The 23,692-nt window shown below is 46.3% G+C and overlaps 7 protein-coding genes across 7 annotated transcripts; 4 read left to right on the top strand and 3 right to left on the bottom strand.

Moving 5' to 3' along the window:
• Window positions 1-277: 277 nt before the first annotated feature.
• Window positions 278-3,853, top strand: AOL_s00193g7 (uncharacterized protein; the record flags this gene model as incomplete). Its single annotated transcript, XM_011128618.1, has 2 exons — window positions 278-3,100; window positions 3,161-3,853. 2 exons carry the CDS (start codon window positions 278-280, stop codon window positions 3,851-3,853), a joined length of 3,516 nt encoding a protein of 1,171 aa, XP_011126920.1.
• Window positions 3,854-5,910: 2,057 nt separating this feature from the next.
• On the top strand, window positions 5,911-6,251 carry AOL_s00193g8 (uncharacterized protein; the record flags this gene model as incomplete). Its single annotated transcript, XM_011128619.1, has 2 exons — window positions 5,911-5,971; window positions 6,028-6,251. The coding sequence occupies 2 exons, from the start codon at window positions 5,911-5,913 to the stop codon at window positions 6,249-6,251; spliced, it is 285 nt and encodes a 94-aa protein (XP_011126921.1).
• A 626-nt stretch (window positions 6,252-6,877) lies between these two features.
• Window positions 6,878-9,108, bottom strand: AOL_s00193g9 (uncharacterized protein; the record flags this gene model as incomplete). Its single annotated transcript, XM_011128620.1, has 3 exons — window positions 6,878-8,077; window positions 8,150-8,835; window positions 9,045-9,108. The coding sequence occupies 3 exons, from the start codon at window positions 9,106-9,108 to the stop codon at window positions 6,878-6,880; spliced, it is 1,950 nt and encodes a 649-aa protein (XP_011126922.1).
• Window positions 9,109-10,097: 989 nt separating this feature from the next.
• On the top strand, window positions 10,098-12,703 carry AOL_s00193g10 (uncharacterized protein; the record flags this gene model as incomplete). Its single annotated transcript, XM_011128621.1, has 3 exons — window positions 10,098-10,186; window positions 10,273-10,429; window positions 11,426-12,703. 3 exons carry the CDS (start codon window positions 10,098-10,100, stop codon window positions 12,701-12,703), a joined length of 1,524 nt encoding a protein of 507 aa, XP_011126923.1.
• Window positions 12,704-13,845: 1,142 nt separating this feature from the next.
• Window positions 13,846-16,914, top strand: AOL_s00193g11 (uncharacterized protein; the record flags this gene model as incomplete). The annotated part of the gene is made up of 6 exons (XM_011128622.1): window positions 13,846-13,897; window positions 14,000-14,148; window positions 14,216-14,343; window positions 14,443-16,574; window positions 16,634-16,738; window positions 16,901-16,914. 6 exons carry the CDS (start codon window positions 13,846-13,848, stop codon window positions 16,912-16,914), a joined length of 2,580 nt encoding a protein of 859 aa, XP_011126924.1.
• Window positions 16,915-17,152: 238 nt separating this feature from the next.
• Window positions 17,153-19,329, bottom strand: AOL_s00193g12 (uncharacterized protein; the record flags this gene model as incomplete). The annotated part of the gene is made up of 10 exons (XM_011128623.1): window positions 17,153-17,350; window positions 17,437-17,503; window positions 17,567-17,630; window positions 17,705-17,828; window positions 17,897-17,936; window positions 18,031-18,068; window positions 18,141-18,286; window positions 18,407-18,700; window positions 18,769-18,797; window positions 18,899-19,329. 10 exons carry the CDS (start codon window positions 19,327-19,329, stop codon window positions 17,153-17,155), a joined length of 1,431 nt encoding a protein of 476 aa, XP_011126925.1.
• Window positions 19,330-20,389: 1,060 nt separating this feature from the next.
• Window positions 20,390-22,440, bottom strand: AOL_s00193g13 (uncharacterized protein; the record flags this gene model as incomplete). Its single annotated transcript, XM_011128624.1, has 5 exons — window positions 20,390-20,571; window positions 20,636-20,736; window positions 20,790-21,247; window positions 21,302-22,088; window positions 22,151-22,440. 5 exons carry the CDS (start codon window positions 22,438-22,440, stop codon window positions 20,390-20,392), a joined length of 1,818 nt encoding a protein of 605 aa, XP_011126926.1.
• Window positions 22,441-23,692: the final 1,252 nt, after the last annotated feature.

Consider the following 23,692-nt stretch of genomic DNA (forward strand, 5'->3'; position numbering starts at 1 on the left):
CATTTTTGTGTTTCAAAGTGGGAAGAATAGTGTTGTGGGTGAGTATTATTACTAATTTAGGAAGTTCCCTTATATAGCAGCACTATTTCCTGTTTCGCTGTGATAATTAACGATGAGCAACAACAAATGCCACGCTTTGCTTATGTCAGAAAGTGTGGATAGACTGACTCGCTGACCGACATGTCCAACCCAATTCAACCCCTCCTCTTCACCCGCACGTATCGTCGTTGTTCCCGTATACCTTCTAGTATCCTAATCGGTATCCATAACCATCAGTATGAAGCACTTTCCTGGGAGCACAAAGCGGCAGCGTAACATTAATCTCTCTGGCAAATCAAAGCCTTCTTCTGGTCTTATTGTAGCTCGGGGAGAACGAGCTAGAAGGGAAGCGGAGCGTCAAAGGGTTGCTGCCGCAACAAAAATTCAGTCAACCTACAGAGGATATGCCATTCGGTATTCTGTGCGCAGAGCCCGTCGGGCGGATTGGGATAGGTCTGTTGGTTTCCCTGCAGCACTACCCCCAACCGATCACTCCGACGATAGCCTTGCTCTCCTTCTCTCATTCTGCGATGCTGCAGACACAGAAGATGTCTGTCGCCTCGTCTTCATAATCTCTGCTTTCCATCTAGACGATGAACCAAGTTCTTTGATAGGATTGAATCTTGCAGAGAATAGCCGCCACCGCCTCTTAATCACCCGCCTCTTCCGGGTCTTGCTAGTTGCTGTTTCATCCATCAGTGTCCGCCATGCTACAACTCTTACTCAGGCCTTGCGTATTCTTCCATTTCTATCCTGCGCCATTACCTATTTTCCGGAACAAGCCGATACCACATACTTTGAGACAATTGCAGGGCTCATAGACCGTGGTCTGATCCCCCATATATCAACTTTCTATCCATTGGAAACACGCACAGCAACCTTGGCTATCATTCTTCAGTCTATCGTCCTACCGCTTCGGCCAGGTATCAGAGCCAACCGACCTCTCGCCTACACTAATTTTGTGCAAGTATTTCTAACCACAGCTTCACTTGATACAAACCTGTTTTCAGCTATCCCAGTGTCTATTCTCCGAAAGCTCCTTGATATCCGCCAGCTCCTTGAGGCTGCTACTCAACTTAGAGTCGATCAGTTATCCCCAGAACAAATTTTATGGTTGCTATCCTACCTCATTGCTTTTGTGTATGATCCTGAGCTGCTTGTTTCCAGTCACCATCTAGCTCTTCAGGACCGCATATCCTCCCACCCATTGTATCAGAAAGCCGACATCACGGGGCCTTTGGACTCAAGAACCATATGTGGATTACTTGCGACGACTTTAAACCCAATATTAGATGCATACGGCCGAAAGATTCGGAACCAAACAAGCACCCCTGACAGACAACCAATCGTACCATCGAGAGCTCAGGCGGGTCTCTTTGTCGAGTCCGAAGAGCGTCTGAATCCTCCCGAATTTGTGCAGCGTCAGCTCAAAAATTTACTCGAGACCGACTTCATATCAAATCTCGCAGATGGAATAACATGGAATTGGACAACCCCCTCTTCGTCAACGCAAACAGTATGTATTCGCCACGCCGCCCAGAGATTTACCCTCCACCTACTTCTCTATTTCCGGTTCCTTGAACAAAAACTTCACAACCGGCTTTTCCTCGCGAGATCTCAGGACGACATGTCGCTGTTGGCTACCCTGTACCATCAGGTTCAAAATACACACACATTTCGGGACGGCGTGGCCGGTGTTGATGCAATCCTAGATGGCCTCAAGCTCACCCACCAAAAAACCGGGGGAACAGCTCCCCAATCTTCGGAGTGGACCACAATCCTTCTCTTCTTGGATCTATATTGTTTTTCTAACATTGTCATGGACGATGAAGAATTCTTTACTCTCGGGGACAAGTCGCTTCAGTCGAATCAGTTACGGCACCTGGTCGATTTCCTGAAAAACCTAGCCTTCGTAGCCTATTTTGAAGTTTCTGAAATTGAATCCCAGGTATCTGACGAGCCGCTCCAGCAACTATTTACAAAGCCCACTCGTGCGCTACAATTAAACACGCGTTTGGATGTAGCTGGTATTCATGGTGTATCCCTTCCTTGGATACGCAACCTGGCAATCAGAATATTACGTTCTCTCCACAGAAGAGATTCCCGACAGAAATTTCTCCCTGACGGCTTTTGGCTCATGAAACAAATCAATACCGAAGGTACTACACATCTCATCGCCGAGGAGGAAGCACGACAACAGGAGTTGGAGCAATCTAGTAATATCGAAGAATCCGATTCTGATTCCGATACTGATGACGTTGCTAAAACTACTTCAGCAAATAGCAACATCGCTAGACGCCCCAACAGGAGGCACGAAAGAACATTAAGGGACAACTACTTAGCCGCAATCACCCCACGCTTAGGGGTGATCCAGAATCTTCCTTTCTTCTTACCATTCCGAACGAGGGTGTCAATTTTTCGTGATTTCATTAAGCTTGACCAAGCACGTCGGGGAACAGGGGATCGGGATCTATGGAGGCTTAGTCAGGCGAACCCCTTCCAGGATCAGCCTGGGACAAAATCAAAACATCATGGTATCATCCATCGTGATCGAATGTTTGAAGATGCCTACGACGAGTTTTACGCTTTGGGAGAAAGTTTCAAGGAACCGATTCAGATTACCTTTGTCGACTCCTTTGGTGCAGAAGAGCCTGGGATAGATGGTGGAGGTATTCTTAAAGAATTCCTCTCGTGCGTCGTTCAGGAGCTGTCCAGAACAGATACAGCCAGAAGTGTACCATTCTTTACAGAAACAGAAGATCACACGATCTACCCCAACCCCTTTCTTCTCGATGAACTGCCAGGGGATTTTAGCAAACTGGAAAATAATAGCACTTCCGACCTCCAAATAGCGGCTTCACGGGAAGCTATGGATTTATTACGGCGAATTGAGTTTCTAGGCCGTATCATTGGAAAGTGCATGTATGAAGGTATTTTAGTGGAAGTTGTTTTCGCAGATTTTTTCCTTCTCAAATGGAGTAAGGTCATGCTGGGTAACGATGATGTTGGACTCGGTGTAGATGATCTCAAGAGGTTCGATCGAAGCCTTTGGAAAGGTCTTGTGAGTCCCCCTTTATTCTTAGCCTTCTTTTAATTCTACTAAGACAGATTATAAATGTAGCAAGCTTTGAAACATTACGATGAACAAACGATTAAAGACCTCGACCTTACGTTTGCTATCGAGAACATTCTTCGAGTGACAGACTCTCGGGCTCCTACCGGAGTTACCCAGAAGATTGTGTTGGTGGATTTGAAACCCGGTGGTTCACAAATCCCGGTGACATCCTCGAACAGGCTCGAGTATATCCACTTAGTTTCAAAGTACAAGCTCGCAGCTCAAGGCAAACAACAAACAAATGCATTTTTAAAGGGTCTCTCATCCATCATTTCGCCAAGGTGGCTTTCTATGTTTAACCAGTCTGAGCTTCAGACCCTCATTGGCGGGAATGAATCTCCACTAGACATCGACGACCTTCGAAAAAATACCATTTATGGTGGAATATATACCATTGGGGATGATAAACAAGAACATGAAACTATTAAGATGTTCTGGAGGGTGTTGAAAAGGTTGCGAGAGTCTGATAAGCGAGCTGTATTGAAATTTGTTACCAGCGTAAGCAGGGCGCCTCTTCTAGGATTCAGCTCTCTGAACCCAAGGTTCAGCATTCGAGACGCTGGTAGCGATTCAACAAGGCTACCGAGCACTAGCACCTGTGTCAATCTTCTAAAACTGCCCCGTTACCCATCGGAGACCGTTCTCGAAGAAAAGCTATTGTATGCAGCTAATGCCGGAGCAGGGTTTGACTTGAGCTAAATGGGGGATTAAGGTATACAAAAAATTTATTGCACAAAACTAAAGTTTCGAAACAAGTTAATAAGGGATATCGATCGGTCCGATGGAGTTGGCAGGGATCAAAACAAAATAACGTGTTTGGTTGGGATAAGGGTAGTTTTAATGCCTGTCTCTAATAGAAAGAATAAGTTACATAGACCTGAGAAGCTCGCTCGCAATGATTTCGCGCAAAGGGTGTTGTGGGATTTCTGAAAATTCATCCGATAGGATGAATTCTAGGGGCCACAGGTATATGGCACGTGGTATGATAGTGTGTCTGCAGGGTATTGCATGTTGGCATTGCATATTAGCCTCGCTTGTTGACTCGAACAACCTGATGTTTGGATGTGCTGGCGGCTGCTGCATGTTGCTCTGTCTTGCCGGTCCTGTTTGCGCAATTGGTATGTACATACCGTTGATTGAAGGCAAGGCAAGGGACGTGCATTGTTCTGCATGTGGGTCAATGGTGGACGTATGTTCTGCATTACTGAAGCCCCAAAGCATTGCTGGCTAGTGCAAGCCATCTCGTTTCGTTGTGGCCTTCAAAAAAAAAAGTCGTAAACAAACATTGGCGCCTCTTTGGTAGCATGTTCCACGATTCGGTCTAATTATACCCCCCCACAAATGGCAATTGCCATCATGACATTCTTAATATTGCTCTCGAGTAGCAACCACCAATTTGCAGGCGGTTTCCTCAACCTGCGTGACGAGGACGCAGGAGCTGAAGCTGCTCTAGTATACCATCTACGTATGTACTATCTACATATGTACAATTGTGCTGAGGTGAGCAAGTATGCCAGTATATACTTACTTACCTAGGTAGTAAGTACATTCACAGATTGGGGTTATACGACCGATGCAAAACTTTCGGGGCTCAGAATATCGGACCGTTGCTTCAGACTAGGCCAGTCCCCTTCAACTCGAATAGCAGAAGTCTACGTGGCTTAAAACCCGTGGTGCTGCCGTACTGGTAGGAGACTGCCACGACTTTGCAGGCTCCGAGATCGATATCCTACTAACCAAGAACACAAGTTTCCCTTCCCATGTTTGGACACTAGACTAATGTTTGGATGTATGAGATGCTTGTGTCCAATTCTTATGCCAGCCAGTCCGCCACGGTGATTTCCAATCTGTAGACTGTCTAGCGAAGTATGTACCAATATCAATAACCGACAGTTTCTAGTGCTCGGTGGCTGATTAGACCAGTTCCTGGTTACAATCTGGGAGTGGAACTGTACTGTAATTCGCAATTTAATTGAGTGCCTAGCTACTTGCTTAAGTACCTATCTAGGTACATATGTATGTAAATTTCAACAGAAAAGACATTATTGGAAGATTGAGGTATATTGCCCCGCCTTTAACGATTTCTTTCTCTCTTCACCAGGCTGCTATAGTGGAGAAAACATCCAAGTTCATATTTCTTTCAAGGGTCGCCGCATCTCTATTAGCCTCAATCCCACCCTGCGGAAAGCCCAATCCTTTCTGGGGAGTTCATAAGTGCTTCCTTACCTATCTACATCGATCTGAACTAATATCAGACGTTCTCACATGTCCAATAGACCCAAGAAGAGAAGCTTGCCTATTCTGGGACGGGATGTCAGATGCATATCATCGTGCAAGAGCAAGCTCGTCGCCAACTCAGACACTCCAAATAGCGTAGCTAGCAATATGTATGTACGATATTGACGAAGACTATGTATTTTCCCGTCCGCAGAAATCAACTGCTGTCCACGTATACAAGCCCCTAACTCGCCCTTCCGACTTGAATAATATAAGTAGTGTCTTTCTTTGGAGTACGCATTCAAATATATTAAGATGGGAAAGAGAGGCTTTCAAAAGATCATTTTCTTCGGACAAAGTCAGAGCCTCATAACTGGCATTAAAAACAAAGCAACGGCTTTCATTGCATAGAAAATCTGGACGATACACGTTTTACGAGCAGGAAATTGGATCCTTATCACAGCACACTCGAGAAAACCACTCCCAATCAAGAAGACCGGCTGGGCCCTATGTCACCCTCTATCGGGCCGTCTTTCCCTATGGCCCCGGAAAAGTCAGAAAAATCAGAAGTTCAGACACGTTGGCAGCGGTCTCTTGAAGGTGAGTGCTTCGTTATTTGTCAGGCTACTGGCCCTAAACTAATCGGCAACGAGCAGATTACTGCCAAAAACAAATGTGGCAGCCACCTGTTTGGAATATCATCAGCGACCGTCGTGGGGGTAGGACGGCATGGAGCGCCACGGTGGTCATAGGTGGCGTTCCCGTCAGTGCCCGATACTGGTATGATGGGGACTATCTCGGCAACGCGAAAGAGGATGCTGCTGAGGTTGCACTCGGCCTTTTACACAAAAACACATCACAAACGACACAAAGCGTTTGACCACTGGCTTCGTAGTCAGGATTGCCCTCCTTTCCCATTTCTCTTTTATCATAGAAGAACCATGTATATGGTCTTGTTTACTCTGAAGCCCTTTGCTTTTCCTGATTACCTGTCGAAATTTTCCTTTTGCGTATAGCCGACTTCAATTTGGCCCAACTCCCTACCCTGTTCCCATTTCATATCGTAATGATTGTCCTTTATCTTTCTTTCGAAGCCCTCTTTTGGTTGGTTGGTTGGTTTATTCATAAAATGGTGGCGTTGGTTGGGAAGGAATGGAATTTTTGTATTACAATTTGTGTGTATAACACTTTGCTGTTTAGATACTAAAAATCCGTCAGTACTTCGTAGAGACCTGGACAAGATTGTAGGTATTCTGCTCTGTTTCAAACTTCCCGCTACCTTACACATGCAGAAACCAAACCATCGTGGTGGTGGTGGGATTTATCACATATTCTCAATTGGAACCGCGTATGCGCCCATATGTGGCTTAGTATTTTTTGGAAGTAGCAGCGAAGGATACCTGGCGGCTAGGAATGCTCTATAATTTCCTATCTGAAATCCTTTGCATGTATTTCTCCACCAACCCAACCAACATTTAACTATGTCGTCTTCAAAGCTTCGATTACCTACATACCTAGCCTTTGAAGGAATTGGAGATCTGAGCCGTGTGTTTCTAGGGCAGCTCGCATGGCTTGTATATATACCTTTTCTTCTTCTTCTTCTTCTTCTTCTTCCTCTTCTTCCTGCACAACCTTGAGTGATATTTCTTGTTTGGACGGCGTTATCACGCTAGTAGTGCGGTTCCTCTGGAGGGAGGGATTGAAGGTCAGGACACCAGCACCTTCCCCGACGTGCAGAAGGAGATCACTGTTTTCTGCTGAGGGTTTAAGACCTGCTTGAGGGTGCAGGATTGGAAGTATCTTTTTAACACACCCCCCTCCGGTAAAATTATTACCCCAAGGACCGACCCAATCACGAATGTGTTTTGTACCGTCCCTTTCCATGAAACGGAGGCGGCCCTCGCTATCGCCCGTGACAACCTTGATCCCCTGGCTGGCCACCGAGAAGATTTTGCTCCTTGAAGCGGACTGTCTATTCCTAGTGGCTGCAGAAGTCGATTTCGCAAACATTTTTTGATCTAATAGACGTATTTTGTCTGGCGCTTCTTCCACGGCATTACCTCTTTGGAGAAACCCATCGGGAAAGCGAGGGATAGGTCCTGCTATGGGTAGTGGGTACATCTCCAGCGTGCCCCTGCCAGCATATTCACCACATCCTATCAGAGTGTAGTTTGACGGCATTGGTATCGCAGAATTCGAAGGAATAATGGCGAGGCTACTTAACCGGGCACCAGAATGCATCGTGCCAACGAGCCGAGGCCATTGTCGCCGATCATAAGCCATAATACTAGGGAATCTCCCAGCAACATAAAGTTCATTGCCGCCGCCTTGGTCTATTGGAGAATGTAAGATGCTGAGTGGGGATGGCTGGAGAAATGCAGTAGGTGGCGCGTGCAGAAGGTAGTCACGCGAATTCCGCTCTTCAACATCCATTGACAGGCGAGGCGAGGCGGTTGAATGGCCGTACAAACGAGTAGACGCCTTACGCATACTTGAGTCTGTGAAGACGGGGTCAATCTTCTCACTATGGCATGGGTCGGAAGAGCGGGAAGTAGAGGTTGTAGCAACATAATCCGAGAAACTTCTTGAATCCAAGAGATGAAGTGTCAGGGTAGTTCCGACGGCAAGCACTGGCATGGGGGTTGACAAGCATGTAACAGAGAAGGGGAACCGATGGGATCGGATCCTCTGCATTGTTGTTAGGTCCTGTGACGAATTTCATTAGTTTTAGAGAAAATCAAACGTCGTCATCGCCAGGAATATGGAAAGTCTACATACGACCTCGGTCAAAACACTGCCTGCGCCAAACCAAGCCCTGTGGCTGTATGCTGTGGCAGCATTCACAAAAAGTCCTCGCTCGTGATGCGCCCCAGTTATAGTGCCATCACCTAGCCTTCCGGATCCCAGGTCTGGGGACTTTCGGGCTAGTAGGTCCGGTTTCGATCTCCCAAGGATAGAGCCGATTTTGCTATCCGAGAGTGAAAATATACAAACGCTACCATCTCCCAGAGCAGATGCGGCTAGGAGGTGATTCATTCCAGAATCAGCCCCCCCAGCAATAGCGATATCTACAATCTCTAGATTATCTGGGCAGTCGAACTTGATGAAGGATTCGTCATGTAAGGGGGCATGGCGGTACTGGTACTCTTTGTACCAATCCACACCTCTCTCTTCGTCTGATGCATCATACCACTGCGCGTGTGATCGGATTGTTACCTTTTCTAGACGAGAAGGTAACAGTAAGACACTCTTATGTTTCGGAGAGTATGAGGATGAGGATGAAGAGGGAGAGGGGGGAGGGCAGTGCGACGGAGTGCAACGGCTTTGAGGGACAGTGAGTGTTGGGAAACAATGAACACGCCAGACCAACCCGTCAAAGCGGGAAACTGACCGTATCCGGGAACTAACGCGATGGAGGGAAATAACAGAGGGTATATCGAGAACTAAACCGACGTTGAGGGAGACTATGTTAGCTTTTTTTTGTATCTTTTTTCCTTCTGACGGTTTCTTTTATTTATTTATATTAAAAAATATATATATATATATATTTTTTGGGGGGAGGGGTTTGTTTTGGAAGGCATGTCTTGGGTAGCTTTGATGGTGGTGGCTAGGGATGAACACTAGAATCGAAGTCTATATTTGGCCATATGAGATATGCAAGCTAGGTACTTACAGGTTATGATATGGGAGATAAGTTCATCAGGAAGTTGCTCAAAGGGGGATATCTTGAGCTTCATGATGCATAGTTTACTATGTATTATGATTGGTGGGTTTGGTGTTAAAGTTGATTTGGTTTTCTGAAGCTGACGATGTCATAGGCCGGTATAAGATTAGTAGGTTATGTAATAACTTGGTACCTAAGTTTATAGACCTTAAGTCAGGTTGGGTAGGAGGTACTAAGCACCGGCCTAAGTATGTACCTGCCTATAAGTACTTTCTAAGTCAGTACTCACTTAATAGTAGATAAGAAATTACCTCTTGGTAGCTAAAGGAGGTAAGAAGCAAATCAATAGGTACGTACCTGGCTGGGTGGGTACTAGGTACTTAGGTACCTACCTAGTGTTTGTGACCGACTTGTCTAGCTGCACGGGACGACGGGTAATCAACATGACGCCGACCCAGAAAAAGTTATTCGCTACCAATATAATGTTAATCAGGATGCAAGGACATGCATCATCTCGTCAACCAAAATTAATGCTTCTGGGAGTCTTCTCTCCTAGGTACTACATACTATGTGCATACTGTAGCATGTAGTCATGTACTAGCATATGTACATAGTATGTGCAGCAATGAGGTGTGGTTGTATTATATAATTGCAATGGGAACATGCGGCTGATTTAAGACCCGGAAGGTAGGATCGGACTGAGGTTAAAATGTTGGTGGCAAGGAAGCGCGACTGTCAGGTAACATGAGCACTTATTTCTTGGCCCTTACTTGCACATTCCCATTCACACTTAACTTCATACATACCCAAGTACCTACCTTAGTACACAACTTTTAACGTCATACATACCTACTTAGTACACAGCTTAAGTACTTACGCGCCTGTATTCGAAGCTAAGTACTTTCTTACTACTCTAAATATCTTCATACAAAGTATTTGAACACGGACAAACTTCATACTCGAATACCTTAAGCAGCTTTAGTACATATTGCGCACTCACCATACTTGGCTCCAGCAAACTTCAGATAGATTGCTCCCGCGATCCCGCAAATCCAATCGATGATGTCGTGGCCGTCAACTGCAAATACAATCGCAACACTAACTTGGATGGCGGTTCTCGCGCTGTTTTATCCCATCGTGGTAGTCGCACAGTAAGCGTAAATGATTATTCATGTTGGCCGACTGTTGTTCCTGCCGCGCCTTCTACTTTATTGAGACTTGGCTGATATCTTGCAAGATCCGACCCTAAACCAACGCTGGCCATCGGTCAGGGTTCACTAGGCTATGTGTACCTTGGTTGTTACAACGAGACCCTGGATATCACCAATGACCGCGCTATCTATGGAGGCAATGTCACTAAATCCACCGGTATGACAGTTCAAAAATGCCTTGAGGTATGCAAGGCAAGAAACTACAATGTAGGTACATATGCATGCCTAATTACCTAGCTGGCGAGGCTATGCCGCGGATTTTCTGACACTGCGCATGCGTGGCTAGTATGCGGGGCTTGAATACACGAGCGAATGCTGGTGTGGCCCGTATCTGAGCGACCTGAGTCAAAGGGTAGAAGGCACTCAATGTGATCTTGGATGTGCTGGGAACAACTCAGAAGCCTGTGGAGGCGCCTTGAGGTAACTTAGAAAACCGGCTTCGTTATTTCCTTGGCCCTTTCGCGATTCCCATGGCTGCTACTGATATCGCTTCTTCCTCCAGGGTATCGGTTTACAAGCTGGAGTCCAACTCCGCTGTTAGGGGTTCGAATGGCTTGGTTTCGATACATTCGGTAGCTGCTTTGGTTTCGGCCGTGTGCATTGTCGCGATAGGCTTATAATCACCTTATGGTGTGTAGAGTTGGTCGCGTATGGAGTATGCAGGGTTTTGTTTAGGTTTGGTGGGTGTTTTATTACTCCTTTGGCTTTGCCCTAGCTGGGTTTTTTTTTGTTCCCGGGATCCTCCTGGAACGGGAAATTTACCATCCCGATGATAGAAAACTTAGTGCATACAAACTCTTTCCTACTTACTTCTTATATACGTACCTACATACTTATCGGTACCCGTATGGCAAATGCCAAAACTTGTTAATCTAAGATCTCGGAATCCCGACCTAAACTTCCTCCAAAAACCCATGTCCTAGAGCCCTCGAGCAAATTAACGTCAAATGGCCTCAAGAGCAGTTTTTCACCATGCAGCGCTTAAAATCACACCCCCTCCCCGGACCCTCCGAGAGAATCGAGAAATATATCGGTCCCTAAGAAAATTCGGTGAGATAGACCTCTACCGAAGTCTCCGAGTAGGTCACTTGAATCTTCTTTCGAGAATCCCAACCCAATTCATCAGCAAAATACCCTCGAACTGCAAACTGGGTTTGTTAATTGGCTTTCTGCTTGTAGCATGAAACATCAACCGTCGAGGTAAAGGACGATGCAATTGTCTTGTTCCGCGACGAAGCTGCTCTTGGAAATGCTTTCGAAGCATCACCGATAAATGTTTCTATACCTACCGTCCAGCCTTCTCCGATACCACCCTCGAACCTCAACACTCTTTTAACACCTATTGATCCTCCATTCTCCAGCAAGTTTATGATCGAAATCTCGAAGCGCGAACATAACCACGAAACCAGAATAATCGATCAACTCTTTACTGGTCCATATTCTACCGCCCAGGAGACCCCTCCTGGAGCATCAACTGGCTCCAATTCAAGGCCCGAGATAGTCCGAGCGCCAGATGCAAACGAGTATCGGACGAATCTTACCCGGGCGACGGGCGGCGGGTGGAAGAGCTGGAGGCTTGAGATGAAGCAAGCGGGTATTCCAACGTGGGATTCAATTAAACCCACCTCTGATGTTATAAATACAGCTCCTGCGGAATCTAGCACTGCACGTCCTCGCTCGAACTCCGTAGGCTGGGGCCGACCATATGATACCTCCGATCTTGGGGTCCAAGATTCAGCACAACCAGTTTTACCAAAAAATATAACTAGTACCATCTCGAACCCGACACCCCTACCAGTTGACCCTACACTACACCCATTCCAAAGACAACGTCAGCTAAAAGCCGGGGGTGCGCACAGTTCTCAATTAGATATAAGGAACTCGACAGGTTGGGGGCGCAGCGCGACACAGGTCGAAGGCCGAAACTTCCACCCTTCGTCTGGAACCCCACCTCTCGCAGAAAGTAGCAACCGAATCCCTCAAGAACCAATATCCTTCAAGGCACTTCCGCAAAACGACAGCGGAGGCATGATGGTTGGAAATACTCTCAATCCCGAAACCCCGCCCTCTGCTAGTAGCGAAAAGTTGACTGGTAATCCAGGCAATATCATTGAAACAAATGTACTATCCATTCAGGAAACAAAACAGTCCGTGAAACCAAAACTCGGGGCTGCTTCGGAGTTCAGAACTGGCCCCAGCATCCCTCAGATTCACGAAATTATAACTTCGCAGCAAAATAACACTGCTCCAGTCTTTATTTACAACGACTCATCACGGGAAGGTCTTGGACAGCCACGAGAAAATGCCGAGGCTTCTCTCGGTGCCCGAATTAATGAGAAAGTTATGGGTAAAGAGGTACAGCTAGAGCAGAGCCAACCAAACCCGCAACATGGTAGCATAGCAGCAGAAACTGCACCGACGAAAAAGAAATGGTGGAGCTTGCCCTGGCGGAAATAAATTGGAGAAATGGCTAATTGGAAAATGCTTTATAATCCATTAGAAATCTATGGTTGATTTTCCTCGAAGAAGACGATGCAGCACATATGCATTGCGCGTCGAGAATATGTCACATGCACAAGCCCGGGCAGTATCACCCATGTACGTACATCACAACCTGCAGGTAATATCATGTAAATTAAATAAATGAAAAGCCAACATATTAGCGCCGATTGAGCATTCCCTACTATGTATAGGCAATGACTTTCAAGCGAACCGACGCGAACGCCATCTAGTTGGAAAACTTTGGGAGACATACAAACGACCGGGCCAGGGCTACCGAGACCTGGACACCAATGATGACAAGGACCCCGCGATTTCGGAATAGGCTGTTGAGTGCCGGAGGGTGAAACCAAACCCACTAGCTTGAAACCAAACGACCTTCATCCATGCAGTTGTCAGCTGGCATGCAAGGGCGTTGAGCCTCGCGGACTCAGGCCTCCGATTTAAACGCCCTGTGATCCGGTGGAAGACCGGCCCGTCAACAACAACAATCGCAACACATTTTAAGCTCAAACTAACAAATATGTGTATGTTAATCTGATATCTGTGAACCCAGTAACCACACCCTAGTACACAGTACTCCTGCCTCTACCCTTGCAAGTGATCTTTGTGGAGATATTGGGAGAAGTTAATGGACCGGATTTTTTGATGAGCGTATACCTGGATTGAATGTCCATTTCCGCCATCCACTCTTCGGATGACAAAACCACGCAATGCGATTGACTGGAATGACTAGCCACCCCTGAAACCCAAAAAATCGAGTCCTACCAGCCCAATATAATCTGGGGTTTGGATATCTGGATGCTAAGCTTTCGAAGCCGGCTAAAACCCACATTCAGCAGGAGGATAGCAGAGTTTCTGACGATATATATACAGGTACACAAGCCGGGATTCCGAAATGAAAACTCCCCTGGAGTCATGGGACGGCGAGCGAGTTTGGTGTCTGCAATTGTATAAATACAATGCAATTTACGGTGGACAAGCTGTGGCTCTCACTCCAACGACACGATAGCAGAGAACGGTAAACCCGAGGGATATTTGCCCATCAGACGTACATAGCCTGATTGGAGAGGAGAGCTTGTCCTTCGAGGATTGAGAGAATGCCTAGTGTGTGGAATATTTTGGCGGTTGCCACGGCCATTGCCGGTGGAGGTAAGTGCCTTTAGTCTTCCCTTACTTGGTTGGTCAACCTAGCTTTCAAGCTCAAGCTCTAACTCCCTCTCTCTTTCTATTTTCTCTCTATTTTCTTTGCAGCCCAATATGCGCTAGCCCAGAGTACTGGCGCCTACACAGATTCGCGCACCGGGATTGTATACCAAGCCTATAGAAACCCAAATTTTGGAGGTTATACGTTCGGTATTGCATTGCCTTCAAGCCCAACCAATGAGTTTATCGGTCTTCTCGTATGTGAACCAAACCAACCTATACACGTATTACCCATCACTGTGTTGACGGATCTCTATAATTTAGGAAGGGCCTATGGGAACTCCCGCCAACCGGTGGGCAGGTGTGAGCCTAGGGGGTCCGATGAACGGACCCACTTTAATTGTTGCTTGGCCAAACGGTAATGATGTCGTTACGTCGTTTCGAACCGCATCGTAAGTCTTTTGGGGCAACACGGCTCGCTGTTCTCCACCGCAATAGCATGAAGCATGAATCAAAATTAGCACTCCCTAAACATTTCACTTTTTATCTAGAAACTGGATGGAACCAACTGTCTTGACGCCTAGTGGGGCCCAATTGACGAAGATGAACGTGGCTGTGAACTCGACGCATTGGTCTTTAACCTTTAGATGCGTAAATTGTAATACATGGGCGTCTGGCTCTCTTGATCTGACCGGTAGTGCCGCTGTATTTGGATACGCACAATCTCCATATTCTGTTGGCACCCCATCCAGTTCGAGCTCTACTTTACCGCCCCACGACAATGCTTTTGCAAACTACGGTCTGCCCTTAACATCTGCTCGCAATGCAAATTATGCTTCTTGGATAGCCCAGTACCCTGGAAGTGGAGGAACTAGCTCTACCACTACGACTCGAGCCTCCACCACAACCGCCACCACAACTTCGCGAACTACAACTACAAGCGCTGCCCCTCTTCCAACATTCTCCCAAACATTTGATTACATCGTGGTTGGTGCAGGCGCAGGCGGTTTAATTATGGCAGATCGCCTTTCCGAGTCTGGGAAGTCTGTCCTTTTGATCGAACGAGGTCCACCGTCAACCTACCAACATGGTGGTAGAATCCTGCCCCCTTGGGTCGGATCAGCACCATTAACCCGTTTTGATATCCCTGGCCTCTGTAATGAGATCTGGGCCAATTCCTCGGGGATTGCATGTACCGATATCTCGGGAGGCGTAATGGCAGGTTGTGTACTTGGCGGCGGCACGGCAATTAACTCTGGTCTATTCTGGAAACCGCAACCCTACGACTACGATAACACCGATTGGCCAACGGGATGGAAATATAACGATATGTCACCATACGTCGATAAAGTCTTTTCGAGAATTCCATCCACAACCACTCCATCACAGGATGGGCAGAGATATGGACAAGACTTGTATAATCTTATCTACAATGTCCTCCAACCGAAGGGCTGGTCCCCAATCGACGCTAACAGCCAACCCAACCTCAAAAACAGAACATTTCACCACACTCCCTATATGTATAGTGGTGGACAACGTGGCGGTCCGCTTGCCACATATTTAGTATCTGCAAAAGGTCGAAGCAATTTCAGACTTTTTATCAACACCTCGGTTGTCAAATTGAATAGAAATGGCGGTCAAATAACGGGCGTTGTCACGGAATCAACTGGGGTCGGTGGCCAGCGATACCTTATCAACGTTAACACCAGTGGGCGCGTCGTCTTGTCTGCTGGCGTTTTTAATACAGCTAAAATTCTCTTCAGAAGCGGGATTGGACCATCTGATGCACTCAATGTTGTGAAATCTAGCACAGATGGGCCTACTATGATCGATAGCAGTCAGTGGATCAATTTGCCGGTTGGTGAAAATCTCCACGACCAGGATAACACCGATCTCGTCTTTTCGCATCCCACCATATCTTCGTATGACTTCTATGCTGCATACGATGAGCCAATTGCGGCAGACAAGGACAAGTATCTAAACCAGAGAGCTGGGCAATTAGCGGAGGCTGCACCAAACTGTAATACCGTATTTTTCGAAAACTTTGCTTCGACGGACGGCCGAGTCAGACAGGTTCAATGGACGGCCAGGAAAGAACCATCCTTGGGGGCCGCAGGTGATACTATGGTAACTCTGAGTTTGTATCTAACAGCGGGCGCTACCTCTCGGGGCCGTTTAACAATACAGCCATCGCTCAACACAGTTGTGAGCGTCCTCCCATACCTAACCACACAAGCAGATATCGACGCCAAAGTCAAAGCCATCCAGTCCTGGATCAACGCCGCAAATAACTACCCAGATCTAACATTCGTTTTCCCAACAAAGGGCCAAACCGCTGCTGACTACCTTGCGAACTATCTCGGTGGTCATGGTAGTAACCACTGGATGGGTACCTGCCGTATGGGATCCGATGACGGGACTAAGGGTGGGAAAGCGGTTGTCGATCTTAATACTCAAGTTTGGGGCACAAAAAATCTTTTCGTTGTGGATGCCAGCATTTTCCCGTCCACAATCACGGCTAATCCAAGCGCGTACATTATGACCGTGGCCGAACGTGCTGCTGCCAAAATTTTAGCGCTGGCTCTCAACAGCAATCCTGGGGGTTCATCCTCAACGACGACAACCACTCGCAGCACTACAAGCACAACTCGTGCCACAACCACGGCTTCTCGCACGACCACTGGTAACCTCACCTTTGTGATTACATGCGCACATATTCAGTAAGGCTAATATCTCCAATAGCTTCCCAACCCGGACAAACACTCTACGGGCAGTGTGGCGGCGTTTCTTGGACTGGTCCAACTGCCTGCGCTGCTGGTTCATGCCAATACCAGAACCCATATTACTGTAAGTTTGACTCGCTGCTACCAATACCCGAGAGCGTGGACATAGATCATAAACTACCCCAATATGGGCTGCGTATGACATGTGTCTATAGCTGTGTATGCCGACACTGTGGCTCTTTAATTCGACACACCATTCAAGCACAAAGCTAACAACAATTTACAGCACAATGTCTCTAGATACTTACGAGATAGTGGCCGGGCACACTATGCGCCCCCGTGAGAGCATATAATAACGGATACATCATATATCTGCTTTGTGGGTGAACCAGTTTAACTGTAAACATGGGCCGTTGTTTCCAATAATGTATATATATATGTGTGTGTGTGAACTTTAGTACATACTAGCGTAATTTTAAGTATTTTACGACAAACAACAGCCTTTGTGCATGACCAGAGTTAGCCCTAAGCCCGCGAATCACTGGGATGCTAGATTAGTAGAATATGTTTTGACCTCCTTTTCTAGTTTGGCAAGATCCTTCGGGACAGTATCCTTAATCCTCAAAAATTCGGCAGCATCACCACCCTTGAGAGACTCTTCTGAATACGTTCTTGTGATGTGTTCTTGGACTTCCGACATAATGTTGAGAATTTGCGATAATTGATTCGGAAGCCACTTATTCAAAATCAGTTTTATCCCACAATTGATTTCGGGCATCAGGGCGACAATTTAGAGGGGCGGGGTAAAGGGCGGGGATATACCTCGACTATTGGGGATCCGCCAGTGGCCTTTGGATGAAGCCGTTTCCCTTGTTTCAAAATATATTCCCTATACGTGCACAAACTGTTATTACCAGGTACTCATATGTTCATCGATGCGGTTACTACATACCTTGTGAAGTTCCAGTGCCTCCCTCTAAACTCGCGGATCTGATCGAGAATCAAGAGGTACAAAACTTTAATCCGTTATCGGATAGGAATATAATTAGAATAAACTGGAATTGCTAGCGGCGCTAATGGATGAACCCACCAGCTGTTTTTTGGTTCCCCAACGAGAACTCCTTTACGCTTGGGTAATCGTCAGTTCCTTTTGCGACAGTCTCTACCCACTTGAGATATCCCTTATGCCCATCAGGCCGATAGTTCCTAAAATCCTGTGGCCAGGTAATACGTCTGTTAGCACGGTATACCATTGGATGCAGGTGTTAGACGCGATTGCTACCTTGAGGATTTGAGTGAGGGGGTTTTCTGGCATATCAATGCTTCAACCCAATAGCAACGAACCATGTTTCTTCGCGATTAGACTTCTGCTAACTAATGCAATTCAAAGGATCGGCAATGATAGATTGTAATTACCACATGAAATTATCGACGAGAGGGATCATGCTATCATTCTGTAGGTGCAGAACTAAATCAGTATTCGTGAAATTCGAATTAATAATGCCAATGCACAGAGTGTTACTTACAGCACCGCTTTCGCCGCGGAATTTCATCGGCTCTACGGAAACGCCCTCGTAAATGACGCCGTCTGGGAACATTGGTTGAGAATGGATGCCGAAGATGAATGTTCGGAAGCCTGAATATGCTTCAGGCTTGGATTTTTGCCACATATCTGGGCAGGTAGTTGCGTTAGCAAGTCCGTGGCCCGTCGTATGAGGTTTGTAGTGCTCATGGTGTTAGGTTTTGTTGGATTTTGGTACAAAGAGCCGTGTAATGGTTTAATTCAACATACCGTTCATCACCTTGTTTACCTTTTTGAAGGCCTCTAGTATTTCTTGAAGCCCTTCTTGAAACACAGATAGTCTGTCGGGAGAATCCAAATCTCGGAGAGCCTTTAGACCCTTCTGAACGCCGCTTACAAGGCCATGGCTATGCTTTACCATTTCAACATGTATCAGTACAAAGCCCGCCTCCGAGCTCTTGTTATCAAGACCATTTTCGAAAGCCCTGATCAGAGCAAGATTATCATAATCCATCCCCCTATTTGGGTCGAGTCTACGCCAGTTGAAAAGAGCATAACTCCCAGCTAGGGGTGTTTTACTATTAGATGACTTTCCTCCATGTTCAGCTTTGGATCACGTTACATCAACATACCATATTCCATGAAGGGTTTAAATCCAGTTCTATAGGATTTAAAACACGAAATAGAAGGAGTTAGCACGGTATCTTTCCCCCAAAACATACGTCATATACGAGTCGGAAGAACAAACGAGGGATCACCCACAATTCCGCTACCTTGGCCATCGGTTGCGCTATGTTCGCTGGCAGGCGGGCTCTTCCAAGGCCATATTCTTGACCGTCTGTCTTTATGTACGTATCATAGCAAGGCTCGAAGAGATATGCGCTCAAGAGGAAAGAGTAATCTCGGTATAAGGCATTTAAAATGACCTTGTTGTCACGATACTTATCGATTTCCGCTACTAAGTTAGGGAAAGATTCAACTCTGGTGCCCAACTCGCGGCTGTGAAGTAGCCCCGGCTCTCCTGACGCCTTTCGAATTGGCATGTCTTGAAGAATGCTCTCTAGTGCCTCAAACTCCGAAGGTAGGACCGCTGGTGGATCTTGCCTAGGAAGGAAACCCCGAGTTGTTGATACCATGAAAGCAGGGAGGGAGGTGTCCTCTGGTAGACTATCAGTAAGAACTTCGAAATCCATTTTTTCAGAATAATTATTCGACTATATTCGTGTAGTCTCGGGGCGGATATTATGCTAGGTGGTTAGGCTTAGGGTATTGGTTGGATAGTCGTCAATTAACTGCTTGAGCGCTTGGGAATTTGCTTAAGTATCTGGCCTCGAGTTAAGTATCATTTAAGACGGTAGAAGAGGGTTTGTAAAATTAAGCTATCGTTTGTGAGAATGGGGCGGCTGTTAATTTATAGAAAGCTCAAGGCAATACATAGCGAATGCTAGTCTCGGAGACAGACGCTTGTACACCGGCCATATGCATAGGATTTGACGCCAGCTAGATTAATTATCTTCAAAGGGCTTCCCGAGATTTCACTTTGCGCCAAAATAAGCCCCAAAGTATCGGAGTTCCTTTCACTCCGGGATACATGTTCTGTATTAAGTCTGGTCCAGTTATTGCATTGAGCCGAGCTCACAAGAAACCATGTGATATTGTTTCTGATGGATATGCTTTCCAGTTGATTGAAGTTTTGGTCATGTGGTAACTTATATAACGGTATTCCCAGACAGCCACGCTAAAAAAGGGTTTCTAGCTAATTAAATGCTTGTCTAAAATATGATCACGTAACTATTTAGCAAATAATGTGGTAATATGAGCGAACCTATCCGCTGTTTTCCTTCGGTAGCCTCTTAGCTCCCGCGCGTCAATTTGCTAACGGCAGATGCCCGTACGGGCCCCGACCTAACTTTTGAATTCGGAGGCCCAGAAGAAGGTTGGATCTGCCAACTAGCTAATTGCCTGACTAGAATTTGTTTAGTTAGTTTTCATCTTGTCATCATCTGACCTGGGTGCCAAAAGAAGGCGGGCTTGGCGATAAAACTGCACATCTGTATATAGGCGGTGATAAATATTAATAGAGACATTTGACATGAAGAAGTATACGCTGGTTCAACTATGATAATTCAAGAATCCTCCCATAGAGTTATATACATTATAGAATGGGTGGAATCAAAGGACGAATCGAGGTTTCAGACCAAAAACAATGCAACGGTTTCGGCGTGGGTAATATTTATAGCCCCCGCTACAAAACTACGCAGAGGACCCGCTTATGTAATTTGCTTCGTCTGTAATGATCATCCCAGCAATTCCCGCGGATGAAAATGTCGATAGCGCTCCGGTAATTAGAGCGCTGACAGCCAGTTTTGCGACATCGCCGCCTCTACTCGGAGCAATCTGCGATAGGACACCGATTTGCGTTCCTAGCGAACCAACTGTAGGATGTTGGTTAGCCTAAAATATTATAAAAGCGATCAAAAGAAGAAAAAGAAAACTTACTGTTTGCGAAGCTGCAGAGGGCGAACGTAGCAATGAGCTTAGATCGAGACGCCATATCTTTATATTCTTTTTCTCCTGTCAACATCTGGAAAGCCACGAATCTGCCCACAGTTAGTATTTTGAATATATTACTAGTAGGTTCGCGGGCACATACTCGTTCGCAATCAGTTTGACACCAATCAACTTAGCAACTTTGTAGAGGTCAGGCCCTCGCGGAACGCCAAGCAAAAAAGCAATTGGGTAACATAGGTATCCCACAATCTGCTCGATAGTGAGATTTGGGATGTTGAGGTAGCGTCCCCACCAGCCGAGGATACCGTTGCACAGGGCTAAGAATGCAATGATGCATAGGAGAGTCGCCATAATCATTCCGGCAATTTTAATACCAAGCCAGGCGCCATCTGCGAAAGCCTGCAGGGCATTTTTTGGCCGGTCTTCATCCTCATCCGGGATAACAACCCTTCCTCTCGTGAGCGATTCCTCAGTTTCAGGATACCTCAGCTTTGATGTGGCAAGTGAAGCGGGTATAGACATGACGCAGGAGGAAATCAGTGCCTGAGCGTTGACACCCATGGAAATATAAGCGACTAAGACAGAGCCGGCGATTGTGGCCTAATAGGCTAGTTAGCGGTGTCTACCTGAGAATGGCTACTGCGGAGAACATACGAAACCAGATGCCATAACCTGATGAATTTCTGCCTGTGTGAGGTGGGAGACGAATGGTTTGATTAGCATGATGGACTCTCCTTGTCCGATGAACGGAGATGCAGATGCGACGACAGCTTCAGCACCAGAAACCCTCATACTCCAGAAGAAAAAGACGGCAAATTTTCCGATAAACCATTGAAGCGCACCACAATAAAAGAGCAGAGATGTAAGTGAGATGAAAAAAATGATCGCTGGGATGACGGAGAAAAAGAAGAATTGATATTGCGAGATTTCTTCAGTGGTTAGAAATTTGACACCTGCGGCAGCGAAATGGAGGAGGCTACGGGCAAGATATGACACAAAATCGAAAATGTCATATCCCACTTTGGTGCGCAGAACGAAAAGAGCGACAAGGAACTGGATGAGCATCCCAACGATAACTGTGTGCCACTGAATGGCCCTTCGGTTGGCAGACGTTGCCCATAGGACACCAACCAATACGACTAGCCCGAACAAAGATATAGCACGATTGGCTCTGGTGTTTCCCGCAGACTCCGGGGAAGCAAAGGAGCCAATCACGATAACCGATATCGTAATGGCTGCTCCACACCATATCCTTAGACGTTCAGGGACAAGGTTGGCGACTTTGACTCCGGTGTTGTCCCAGACAAAATGCATCGGTTTTGTAACAACGGTAATCGGTATATAAAAAGTGACGAGGCGAATTGTGATGCAAAGGTAGAGTAGGAAAGGAATAAGCCACCCTAAGTCTTTCCGATGCAAAACTACCCCGGCAACGAACCAACTAGAGATTTGTGCAGTATTAGATAAATAGTGCCGAAATAATTTTATTAACTGTTAACTCACCCCGTAAAGAACAGCCAGATGAAAACATGGAGGACGAATTTGTATCTGCGACAAAGGCTTCTAAAACGGCTTTTCCGCTGTTCAGAAACGCTTCCGCTTTCAGCTGACCCATGGCCAACCGTAACGCCCTTCTCCTCCCTTTCGAGGCTATCTTTAACATTCGAATCTGGCTTACAATCCATAGTCGGGCTGACGGTGTTAACTTCGGCACATGAGCTCTCAGGTGCTTCGTGAGAGGAATGTTTCTCGACCTCAAGTGTTGTATTGTTGCTGGGCTGGCCGGGTGCCATTGTTCTGGGTCTTTAAAAAATCCTAGCTACCGTGGCGGACCTAAAAATTGCATATACACCTGAGAGTAGAGTTAAAGATGTGAATGTGAATTGACCGAGCTAATGTGCTCCGTCGCGTACAATCTAGTTCTTATGAGTGATAATAGGTGAAGTGAGTATGGAGTAAAAGGTTTATAACCTAATGGTCAAGGGGGAATTAAATGAGAAGGAAGGCCTGTGAGGAGGAGGGAGTGCTACCTCGGGATCCTGACGAGGTAGGAAGCCGGTGATGTTTTATACACCGAGAATCTCATGCAATTAAGCCTCAAAAGATACTGACTGGAGGGCGTGGCTGATGCCGATAGTCAAATATTAAATGCTTGAAAACTGGCAGGAAAGATAAGGGTTGAATAGGCGGCCGGGAATAATTTGCACGAAGAGATATCAAGCTTTCATGTTGCTTTTTTGCCATCCATGTTAAAGGTGAGACGATGGGGTCCAAAGAAGTAGCTTCGGACTGAATACAGTAATACGAAGGAATGCATTGGAGGCAAGTGTAGTGGTCTTGTGGACGCTAATCAGGAGTATCCACACGGCGGAACAGATGGAAGAGATCTGGAAATAAAAGCGTATAAGATAGTGGCGAAACATTTGATGCACCTTCTGCCATTGTGGTTCCATTGCCTTAGTAGTCGATTGGGCCGTGGAAATCGAACTGTGCTAAGTGCAAATGACCTTCTGCATTCCATAATTCATTTTTGCCCTCACTCTCGTTCTTTGAGTTTTTCTTTCCTTTTTTCGGCAACCTCTTTAAATTTCCCCTTTTCATCTTCCTTTTGTAGATTTTATTCTTCGTTTTATTATTTTGAGCCCTTTACTAAAACCTGCTCATTCCACATTGGGACTAAGCAGATTGATTAGCCCATGGTGGAAGAAGGTGGGTGTACCTCATATGTATGGGGGGACGATTAGAGTAGGTGCACGGAATGTGGAGGCGGGTACGGTGTTGCGGCGACTAATCGAAAGGATGGTCGCACGAATTCAACAGCTGTGTCTTGGATCAAGGTTGCAGGCCGCAGTGTGGTAATGTTGCCGATTGTATCCCAACATGGAAGCTCCAAATAGAAAGCATCGCTGCCTTCAAATGTCTCCAGATTGGAACTAAAAGTCTAGCAGGCGTTGGTGAGGGCGATATCTCCTTCCTTATTGGTGGTTAGGAAGGGGGAAACATCAGGACATGCCTAAAAGATTATCTTACAGGCCGCCAAGAGTG

This window comes from Orbilia oligospora (assembly GCF_000225545.1).
Source record: "Orbilia oligospora ATCC 24927 unplaced genomic scaffold scaffold00193, whole genome shotgun sequence".
NCBI lineage: Eukaryota > Fungi > Ascomycota > Orbiliomycetes > Orbiliales > Orbiliaceae > Orbilia > Orbilia oligospora.